This window comes from Eptesicus fuscus, chromosome 12 (assembly GCF_027574615.1).
Source record: "Eptesicus fuscus isolate TK198812 chromosome 12, DD_ASM_mEF_20220401, whole genome shotgun sequence".
NCBI lineage: Eukaryota > Metazoa > Chordata > Mammalia > Chiroptera > Vespertilionidae > Eptesicus > Eptesicus fuscus.
The window spans coordinates 79,281,296-79,293,159 of NC_072484.1; the positions used below are offsets into that span (position 1 = coordinate 79,281,296).

The 11,864-nt window shown below is 38.0% G+C and overlaps 1 protein-coding gene across 1 annotated transcript; it reads right to left on the bottom strand.

The window, feature by feature from the left end:
• Window positions 1-358: 358 nt before the first annotated feature.
• SYT4 (synaptotagmin 4) lies at window positions 359-7,375 on the bottom strand. Its single transcript, XM_008158088.3, has 4 exons — window positions 7,342-7,375; window positions 3,611-4,425; window positions 1,793-1,913; window positions 359-666 (listed from the first exon to the last, which is right to left on the bottom strand). The coding sequence occupies exons 1-4, from the start codon at window positions 7,373-7,375 to the stop codon at window positions 359-361; spliced, it is 1,278 nt and encodes a 425-aa protein (XP_008156310.1).
• Between the last annotated feature and the right edge of the window lie 4,489 nt (window positions 7,376-11,864).

The following is an 11,864-nucleotide window of genomic DNA, read 5'->3' on the forward strand; positions in this document are numbered from 1 at the left end:
TAACAATCCCATTGACTCCCAGTGACATGCTCCAATGAGATCATGACCTCCTAGAGCCCACCATTACCTGGAAGTGTACTGCTATATTCGTAAAATGCTTCACTACTCTTATTTATATCCCTGGTAACCTGCAGGAGGGACTAAATAAGCTTATGAAAATTTATCCAATGTCTCTAGGAAAGGGGAAATTTATCATGATAATTTACAGTTATTTCCTGGTCTGCTAATTCAATCCATTTCTAACAACAACAACAAAAAAGGAAGCTTGCTGTCACAAGCTTGCAATTATATATCAGAAAGAAAGAAAATCATCCCTTGCCTAGTAAAAATCATTAAGTCCCAATGCATGGCCAGGATGCTAACCATCACAGAGCATGTGCCACTTGGCGATCTGTCTCCTTGGATAGTCACAGATCTCCTTCCAGTGCTCTCCACCAGTTCCTTCCGCGGCCGCTTCCAGGACCAGCCGCCCGATCACCTCATTGCGGGACCCCCTTTCGGAATCCAAAACCAGAAATTCAACACTGATCTCTTCAAGACCCTCACAAGGAATATCAAAGACAAACAGTTCATTGAACACAGCATTGGGGGTGCATTTCTTCACATGAGTCTTCTTTTTGGAGATTCTCTTTTTGGCATGGTACAGGTTTACTTTGACGTATGGGTCTGCAATGGGAAACAAGAGACATTACAGGGACAGGATCAGTCTGGGGATCTGGCCTCAACACAGCCATGCCCTCAGAGATGACTGAATGCCAACAAAGTGTGATTACAGCGAAAATGAGGCAGAATAGAGCAAAGATATGCATAGATCTGACTTTGAACATAACTAAGAACGTGCAACGTAAGAGAAAGCAGTTCTAAACCAAAGGATGAGGAAGAAACTGTAATGTCAGGATGAAGAGATAACATAAAGGGGAAGAAAAGACAATCTTCTGATGACACATTCTGAATATTAATAACTCATTACAGAGAATGGGATAGAAAAAAAAAACATGAGTGAACATCTAATCTTACTGAGTTGTATGACTTTGGATAAGTTTCTCTACTTTGTTGAGCTTGGGTTGCTTTGTCTGTTGAACGGGCATTTATAATTCACAGTGACAATGCCTTTTTAGGCTTTAATTTTTTATTTTAATCATGGACATAGATAATAGTGTGGTGATTACTGGGGTGGAGGGTAGTGGAAGTGGAAGAGGGCATAGAGGGATAAATGGCAATGGGAAAAATAAATAAATATAAATAAATAAATAAATAACAAATGAAAGAGTTAGGGTTTCAACTCAGATAATTTTAACCCACAGGTCATATATTCTTTTTCATCATGCCATATAGCAAGGTCGTTTTCTTAAATTAGTCACAAAAATGAAAAAGCTAATTTTTAAAGCAGATATGTAAGAAATTAAAAGGAAACATAATAAAATAATAGAAGTGTACAGGTAGGAAGCTCATTTAAGATACAAAAATTAAAAACTTTTTCCCAAAATCTTTATTTTACATCCATCACTGTATTTTTGGCCATGGCCTCTCATCTCTGCATTTATCACTGCTTTCTGCTTAACCCTGTTCAGACACCTACCTACACTATACATTCTTGGCTTAGATCTTAGGACTATGTAGTTTGCATTGGCTCACATTATTATTCTATAAAATGATAAATAGAAAAACTATCATGTCTTTTTTGATTATGAATATAAAGGTAAATCAAAATCATGATTATGCTCATTAACTATTTTGACCAATGTGTTACTCACTTATACACTGAGCCTGAGTCTTTCAGAAGAATTCTTACCTGAAAGTCCAGACACATCAGATTTAGGCAAGTGTCGAGCTTTTAGAACAACCACAGTGAGAGTGTTGGTGGTGGATTGATAGCAGAGTGAGATCAGCAACTCACCCCGTCCTGAAGACTTCTAAACAAAGAGAGATGTGGTATAAGCATGTTTATTATTTTTTAGTTTTGAAATGTGTACATTTTACATCAATATAATAGCCTTGTTATTTAAGTGTAACTTTTCTACTTATTTTTATTTTAGTAAGCTAAGGAATCCAAGAGTAACAAGCTTTTGTGCCATATCATCACCTCTTGAAAACAACTGTCTGCCATCTTCTGGTCTCTTCATGTACTACAGGATGTTAAAATGGTCATTGAGCTAGCCACACCCATTATTAAAAATGTTTAAAAGAATATTTAGAGCACAGCTTACACAGAGGTATGTTTTACTTTTGCTTCTTAAATGAAATCTATACTTTTTGAAGTTATTAATAGTAATGTATTATCTTATCATTTGAACCAATTTGTATAGGGCAAAATGACTCATGTCAAATTTGACTTTATTTTAAATTCTTTAACATTGATATTATTGGAATTGAATTCAGACCAAATGAAATATATTCTGACTTGCATCACTCTCTGGGTCCAGAGGAATGATGGAGTTAACATTCTCTGCCACCAACCCCCATCCAAAGTCCTTATTTAATCTAAGGAGTGAATTAAATATTGGAGAGGCTTAACTCAATTTTTAATGCTTTATATGTGGACAGTACCACAGGATCATTCTTTGCATAATAGTTAAGTTTGACCTGTACTTTAAAGATGTTATATAAGATTACCAAGAACTCAGGGTACCAGTTTTAGCTGAAAGTAGCAAAATGTAAACTTGGGGCTTGATTATAACTAAGAATGATGGCTGGGCCAGAGCTCCTAAAACTTCAATATATATATTTATCCCAAAGCTGGCATGGGGTAGCTGTGTGAATACACACTTCAAGAAGAATAAGAGGCAGGCACAGATCTACTGTGCCACTAAACAGCTGGTGTCTCAAGCTACTTAATGTTTCTGGACCTTAACTTTCATTAAGTTCAACAAAGAGACAAAGGCAAGGATATGGTCAAAATAAGCTTTAGGTTATTTTGTGAAATTATGCTTTAGAGACACAGGTTATTCTAAAATACCACAATTAGAATGAGTTTTGTATTCTGTATGTAATGTGAAAATAGGATTAAATTTGATTAACTAGTGTCTTATCATTTTGTGATAACCCCAGAATCAAAGTAGTACAACTCTGCAGGCAGAGTATGCTGTCATACAACATAAAGATGAACATTTACAATTCAATATGATGTGATGTCTCCTCCTTGAAAAGCAATCCTATGAAAAGTCAATACAGCTTCCAAATCCTCAGGAGAAATTGATTTAATTTTAATTTTAAATTTAAATTTCAGATTCAATTATGCTGACCTTGAAACATCTTGGTTACCTTGAGCATGAATAAGAAATATTTTCCTGCATTTTAGTTGAAGTGGCATCTTAGTCAAATTGCCTGTGATAGAAATTACTAAAAAATATTTATATAAGTGATATTTAAATATCCGTAAAGGATGCCTATGTGTTTTATATAATTAAAATGCCTTAAGCATTCAGTTATGAGTTAAATTTTCCCTCATCTACTCTATTCCCCTGATCCTGATTTGATTATGACTAATAAAAATTAAACATGGTAAAGCTGATATGCACAAAATTTTATTATCTTAATAAAAATCCCTAATACAAAAAACCTCCATAAAAGATTGTTTATTAATACTTTAAGAACTAAAAAAATGAATTACCCTAACATTTCTCTTGATAATCTCTCTGTTCATTAATATTTTTCCATCAGACAATTCAATTCCTGCCAGAGGAATAAGGACCTCTCCAATGATATCATCTCTTGAAAACCTGTCAAAACTCAGAATTGTGAAGTGCAAGGCCAACTCTTGGATCTGGGTGTAGGGGATCCCATAGAAGGTGAAGGTCTCATCAAAAGCTGGGTCCAAGGTCTTCCTCAAAACTCTGGTTTTCACTTTATGCTTCTTCTCTGGAAGGATGGTCATTTTGATGTATGGGTCAGAGGTCATAGATTGCTCGTCCATGGCTGGCAAGCCACGTGCTTCCTTGATATTGACCACAAATGTTTTCTTCTCAAAGTTGTACTCTAAGGAGAAGAAGAGGGTTCCCAGCTTCTCTTGTTTCTCTTCTGAGCTAAGGGAAGTGCTGGACTTTAAGCTATCGGGGGAAACCCCCTCTTTTTCCCCTTCTGAAAGGAGCTTTGGGGTCACATTCTCCAAATCAGGAGGGCTGCCACCTTTGAGGTTTGTTTTGGGAAAGTTGCCATTGAGATCTCTCTTCTCCAGGTCAAGATGCAATGAATTCTTTGGCACAGCCAGTTTATTCTTTACTTCGTTTTTGTCGTCAGCTCCAAACTTCTTTTTGCTACTTAGGTTTTCAGGGTAGATATCAACCCCCTTTAGCACATGCACAAACTTATACGGAGGAGTCTTGTTAGACTTGGATGATTTTCTCTGACAGCAGATCCATGCAAACAAAGAGACTGTGAAGACCAGGCCAAATGCGCTGAAGATACCCACCACTGTGGGGATTTCATCTGAAAAATCAAATGACCAATAATATACATTAAAGGGGCAGAGCTGGAGACACGAGCCTACATAAAAGCATCCTAGAGCTGGCAATTGCTGTAAGTAGCACAGATTGAATTACTTTCCAACTGTTCTGGGTATGAGTGATGTACACATTCCACATCACCCCCAGGAATAAACACATCCTTTGTGTGACACAGAAAAAACACACAGTATGATAGCAACTTCTTCATTTCAGTAGTTTTCATAAAGGAAATGAAAAGGTGAGACAGGGCCTGGGTCAGGTGTTGGGGAATGCTAAATGATACTGACATAGCTTTGTTTTTACAGATGAGTCAACTACAGCATGATGGGTCGGTACAAATTGTATTAGGTTCTCATTGACATTTTGAGGCTTTCTAGAACCATCAATTCTTACTGACTATGGAACTTTAAATGCACATTCTTCAGATACTGGGAGAATCTGAATTCTTAGTAGTTCTTTATTTACCCAGGATCCAAACATTTAGAAACTCAGTGATTCAGGTAATTTTAAGAAATGGTGAAACATTACCTGCCATTGTCACAGACTCACTAATAATGTCCATCCAAATTATGGGACAGTGGTAAAAGAAATGTACATATATTAGGGGAAAATAATTTAAAAGATGAACAACAGGCTATTAATATTACATAACTTATAAAACTACAAACTCCTTGTATATCAACCCCAAACTCCACAAACACTGAATTATCTGAAGTACAAATTAATTACACCTAAATAAGGTAAAAACCAAATGGTTCTAAATGAAACATCATTCCTTAAAACATAACGAGAAGAGTGAGTATAGATAAGATAGAGTTCAATTTTATCCATAGCCGATTTTTCCTAGCATATTTCCACATGGCAAATGGTAATCAAATTGAAATTGGCATTCTTTCCTTGAATGCAGGCACATTAAATTACACTGACATTAGTAACATTGATTATGCATGAAGCTTATCATGTTCCATATGTAAGCATATTTCTCCCACAAATAATTAGTAACATTAAAAAAAGTAGTGAGAAATCAGTATTGCTACATCTGGACAAAATGCTCCAATTAGTCAATGTTTAATATAGCAAATGTGAATATAACTAATGTAATACTATGTGCATTTATTTCCATTCCAATCTATTTATTTTCTTCCCAAACACTGAGGAATAAAGTTAAAAGCCCCAGTCAGGAAAGGGTTAAGTCTTGTTTAAATAACCCCTGAAAGAATAATCTTTTGTTAGTTCCCTTCCCCATTCCCTCAAATCTTCTGCCTATCTACTTTATAATCACAAAACTAAGCTCAAAGAATATACATTAAGCAGTAAAACATTAAGAAATGACAAATAAGGACAGAAGTGTCTAGGAAGATAAAAAAGCAAACAAAACAATAATAAAATATTCTGTAATGCAATTATATCAAGAAACTAAATCACATAGAGATGAAAAATAAACCTTTCAATTCCCCAAATAGAAAAAGCAGCAAATGCTACAGTAAAATAATGAGGCGAGAGATAATCAGCTAAACTTAGTATGTATCAGCTTTTCAGTTCTTCCTTCTCTTCAAGTCTTTGTGGGGAAAAAAAATATCCACTCCTGAACTCTCTAATAAAACAAGGCCAGGGAGCAAAAGCAAAGTCATGAACTAAAGCAAGAAGAACAATAAAAGCCATAGAAAATGATTTGTTTTTTTAGTAGACTGATGCGTCAGTGTTAGAAAATTTCTGACTTTCAAATCAGAAATTGGGAATAAACATCACAACAATATAAACCCAATCACCCAAAGGTAAGGCTGTGAAAGAAACTCATTTCTGAATTAGTATCAGAAATTCTCTCTATTCAATCCTTATGTCAAATGGCAGAATATTCAGTAGAACATGGAAAGACTCACTTACTCCCTGTGTATTTTCTACTGATAAGGTCTTAAGCTTTTGATTGCAAAAATCTCAGTCATTTCCCTCAGTTTAATAACGATTACCATGTATTTTCAGATATCATTCCCTATTCACAAACTTTTATAAAATTTCTTGTGCTTTTGAATACTTGTAAAGTAAGTAAAACTCTGATCTCTTGTCTTTGGAATGTAATGGGACCTAAAGATAGGTTTTATTATTTTTTTTAATTTAAAGAACCACATCTCATTTTATTTATTAAAAGAAAAGAGAGCAATGGTGCCAAAATTTGGCATAGGAAAAGGAAAATTGAACTGAAAAAAGAAAAAAAGGAGTACTAATTCTAGTTTCCAGTAGCTTTTAGCTAACTGACCTGCAACACTCCCCTCATCCCTCTGAGCTGCCATTAGCTCACCTGTGAAAGGAACTGGGCTCAGCTACTTTGTGTCAAATATCCTTTTACTTCTATCTAGCATCATAGGATTCTGTCTCTTTCACTAGCAACATATTTCAAGAATACAAGAAAAACATATCAAGGAAAACATCCTCATGATGCACCCTGTAATAAATATACATCCCCAAACCCCCAATATATAAAGTTGTGTTGCGTATGCCAAGATCAAACCCTTATGTAATCACCGGACATTTGGCTTCCCTTAAATTTACCTATAAATAAAAATCACTTAGAGAATTCATGAAACCAACAAGCAAACAGACTCCCTTTCCTTCCCCCCTAGCGCGTGCTGCAATTTCCAGAGCTCCTTGAACGTTTCAGGAACTTCCTGGATGTAAAATAGCCCCAGCAGAAGGCAATTTTAAGGAGCAAGATGCTAAGGAAAGGAGAAACAACCGAGATAAGCCAGGATTACCCCTTTATTTGTTCTCCTTTTCCTTTCAGATGAGCTACCAAGTAAATATATACGCAACATCCCGCTGGGGTTGGGGGGGGGAACAAAAACACAGCCCACCCAGAGTATTCAAAGAACAACCGCAGTTATAAGTTGACTAACTTGCTTACCAAATTCTTCCCTGCTGGTAGCGATCGGAGCCATTTTTTGCTGCGTGCTCTGTCCGAGGTGCTGAACGGGAAACTCTCTAGCTCGGTTCGCTTGCCTGAATCGAGGAGCAGGCTTTCCCGAGTGCTGAAAACAACAGAGCGGCGCCCGGGGACCTGTGCCTGGAACGGGGAGGAGGCAGAGAGGGAGGTCCACTCGCCCTCGCTCAGTGATTTGCCGCCCCTGTTCCTGTTTAGGTTCTTCTGAGAAGCTGGTCTCTGAGACTCCAGACGTGGCTGAAACCCGAATTGACGCAATCCTGACGCTACAGGGTTGAAATCAGCACCTGCCCCCCTCGCCTCCTCCCTCCAAGCCTCTCCTCTCTCATTTTTTTTTTCTCTTCCTTCCTCCCTTCTCTCCTGAGGATTCAACGCACACACTCATCGATTATTTTAACTGTTGGACGACTGGACATTAGCTTTGCTGTTCTGTGGGGGTGACTCAGAGGCACATGGAGATGAGCCCTGAAACTCATCCCTGTCAGCTCCTAATATAAAACCTTTGGATCATCGAGACGCCTAAAAATGTGAACAGAGTTTTTTAAAATAATGTGATTTTCAGAGGCATTTTAAGGGAAGAGTAAGAGAAATTTCTGCATCAAATAACCCGTGGCAAAATGCAAGAATATATTTTCTTGTTTTCTGAATTTTTCTTTGGTATTCCTATGTTAGAAAACAACTCATTGCACATTGATCTATTTGAAATAAGGTAACAGTTTGTCCATTATAATCACTCATTTTCTAATAAATTATTAGTCTAAACATTTTGCTGATGCTGTTGCTCTAGTTGTCTGTCAGCTCTCTTCCCTGTAACATCTGACATTTGACCAGTTAGAGTACGTAGGAGCAGATGGGTGTATGGGTATAACCCCTTCTGTATTGAGACTCACTCTCAGTTATGACTTTTGCATATAACAAGACTGCTTCTGGAATAACATTTCTGCTAAAAAAAAAAAAAAAAATGACACCTTGGCTTCCAATAGGGTTGTGCAAAAACAGTTACAAGATCAGACCAAAATCTAAGATGGCATTGATAACTATGGGTTATTTTGAAAGAAAAACCTTATTTTATTTTTTTTTTCTGAACTGATGATCTTCCTGGGGTTGAGGAACTGGGGAAAATATGGTGTCATATTCTGATTAATTTTAATCTGGAGATTGTGTGTGTGTTTTTTAAAACAAATGTTTAGCTATTTTTCAAAGGAGAGAATTAAGACTGTTACACCATCTACCAATTATTGCTCCGCAAAGAATTCTTTTGCTGTGGAGCTCAGTGAGCAAATGAGATTCAGCTTGTGCTGGGATGGAGGAGGAGGGCACTGGGTGAGTCTCAGAAAGCTACTGCACAAGTGAGAGAGAGGTTCCTGCACATTGGTGAGCTGCCACTCTGAGCGTCAGGACTGTATCTGGGGAGAAACTGGCTGCAGCCTTTTGCATCATGGAAAATTTTACAAACCAGGGCTTTCTTTCCCTTCTATGGCTCCCACATACTTGGCATTTTAACATTTTTCTAACAGATTTTTTTTAAACCTTGTATCTTCATTCTTTGAAAACACACAGACTAATTTACTGTATTTAATTTTCCATTGGCAGAATCTGTGATTTGTGGCCTTATCTTTCACTTCATTCAGATTGCTTGTTCCTCAGTTAAGCATGCACCTGGTGGGATGGTCCTAGGAATAAACACCCATGAGATGAAAGAAAGGGACATTTGTTTGTGGTGCATATCACAGGTAGACAAAATACACAGTGTGAGGTTTACTAATACGTGTGTTTTCTAGCCAAGTTATTGCTAACATATGGTTAAACTCATTTGTTGTAAACATAAATACCTCATGTGTATGTTCCATATAAATTAGTATCTCATTATTTTACCTTCAAGTGGTAAAATGCTGCCATGTAAAACCTGTCTAGATTGCTTAAACTCTTGTTTTCACAAAACCCTGCCCCACCCTGGGCTATCTCATTTCTTAGGACACCTGGTGATAAGATTACCTCTTGCCCAGAGCTAATGCTATTGTGGATGTGCTAACTGTTTCCTTGCTTGCTTTAAAAGCAAACTGAAAATAAATGTTATTAATTAAAATGCCAGAGGTTTTCCCCATTTTTATTTGGCGAATAGCATATTATTCAGTATCCATTCTCTTTAGAAGAGCTTCTAGCAGCACCAGCTGAAGAGTGGGAAGCTGATCCAACACAGTAAAAAATCCTGTAAGTTTCTTATGATTGAGATTCACACCCGACCACATTGTTACATTGTTCTTTTAGGATCCAGCAAACACGTAATCAATTTGCTGACGTGAGCAATACCACTCTGGCAGCAGAGACTTGGGAGGAGGGGTTGTTGCTAGGTAACCACCTTTTTGCCACCCAAAACACACTGCCTCCAACAAGTTCCTGTCCTGAGAAACAGTCTGTTCTGTACAAGTGACAGTGTTTACTTCAAAATGATTCTTTGACTGCTGAAATAGTTCAGCATTTACCCTACTTTATTTTTTATTCTGATTGCAAATGTTTATACATATTGAGAAACAATGAACAGAACACTTGAATTCAATTTGACTTTAAGGAGAATTCAGTTAAATTGATGACTCATGATATGATTGTTTTTCTCCACTTTACTTATTTTTTTTTAATTTAACATATAGTTTGATTTGCAGTTTATATATTTTATTAGTTATATATTTTACTTTATATTGTCTTTATTCCCTTAAAAATATTGGTGGGTGTATTTAGAACTTTCTGTTAGGCAAAAGAAAATTTTGAAAGGTTTTGAAAATGTTGTAATGAGCTTCAGTATTCTTTATCAATGCCTAGCTTAGTAATACAAAGGTATTTTACTGGTATGTGGGTGGAGTAGAATAAAGTATCTGATAATGGATAATGGATAATTGTTTTAATGTTCCATATCATTCTATTAAGAATGCTGGCTCTAGTGTTAATGGAGTTGATTTGTATTACAAGCACACCCAAGTCAAAACCCTGCAAGACAAATGCTTTCACAATTGGTACCACAGAAATCCCTTCCCTATGCACCATTCGACATTTGATTTTCTTCAACATACTCAGCATTTACTATGTGCCAATATAAATTAGGCTTTAATGGCTCATGAGTAAAAAGAAATCATTAAGCCAAATCTAAAAAAGCTTATGATCTTCCTTCCTTACCTTTTTTCTTTCTTTTAACACATACTTACTAAATATGTACTATCTCCTAGATTTTTGGTAAATAGGAGATATCAACTGGCCAAGATGACAAAAATGAGCCTTACTCTCATGGAGCTTAAAGACTACAGAGGAAATGGGCAGCCCTTTCCTCAAAAGTAGCAGGGGGAGGGGGGGCCTTAATCTATGCTAATAATAGCCTAGGTAGTCGTCATGCCCTCACACATCATGCCCAAATGTTGTCACAAGATGGCCGTGCACACAGCGGATGCAGGACCTGACAGAGGAGGTGGGTCACAGCAGGGGAAGGCAGTTGTTGGCGATCAGGGCGGCAGGTGAAGGCAATTGGGGGTGATCAGGCCGGCAGGGGAGGGCAGTTGGAGGCGATCAGGCTGGCAGGGAAGGGCAATTGTGGGGGCGATCAGGCTGGCAGGGGAGCAGTTAGGCGACAATCAGGCTGGCAGGGGAGCAGTTAGGGGGCGATCAGGCTGGCAGGCAGAAGTGGTTAGGGGCAATCAGACAGGCAGGCAGATGAGCAGTTAGGAGCCAGTGGTCCTGGGTTGTGAGAGGGATATCCGACTGCCGGTTTAGGCCCATTCCTGAGCCTAAAACAGCAGGCGGACATCCACCAAGGGGTCCCAGATTGGAGAGGGTGCAGGCCGGGCTGAGGGACACACCCCCCTCCTGTGCACAAATTTTGTGCACTGGGCCTCTAGTAGGTCATAATTACTTTCATATTTCTTTTACCTGGTAATTTCTACCAAGCACTAACCCATAGCTATCACCCTCTGTCCTTACAGCCCTTTTCTTCACAACTGTAGATTTGTTGTAGATGGCAGAAAGGCTGACCTCCATACCAGCCACATTGAATAATGACCCCCTGCCCTGACACTGACCAATCAGTGGAGACCAATTCTTCAGTGGAGACCTAAACCCTGAAAGGACACACCTGGAAAGCTGCTGAATATTCTATTGAGAACCCCCCTTACAATATCCTCTAAATCTTCACCTTTAAAACCCTTAGCACAGATGACCCAGTGTGCTCTCCCTACCTAGGATCTGAAGCACACCTGTGCCTTTCCCTTCACGTTCCCCCAGCTCCTCCCCCCGCCCAGGGGCCTTACCTTTACCTTCCTCACTCCCAAACTCCAAGGGTCTTTCCTTTGCCTCTATAACTTGTTCCCTCAGACCATTTCTTCTATTAATTAATTCTTCTATCTCTGTGTCTTTCTAAATAAATGTTCTCTTATAATTTGAGTTTTAGCTCTAAAATCTTTCCTAGCAAGAACTCATGTATTGAGGTTGCTGAACCCAAGTCCCAT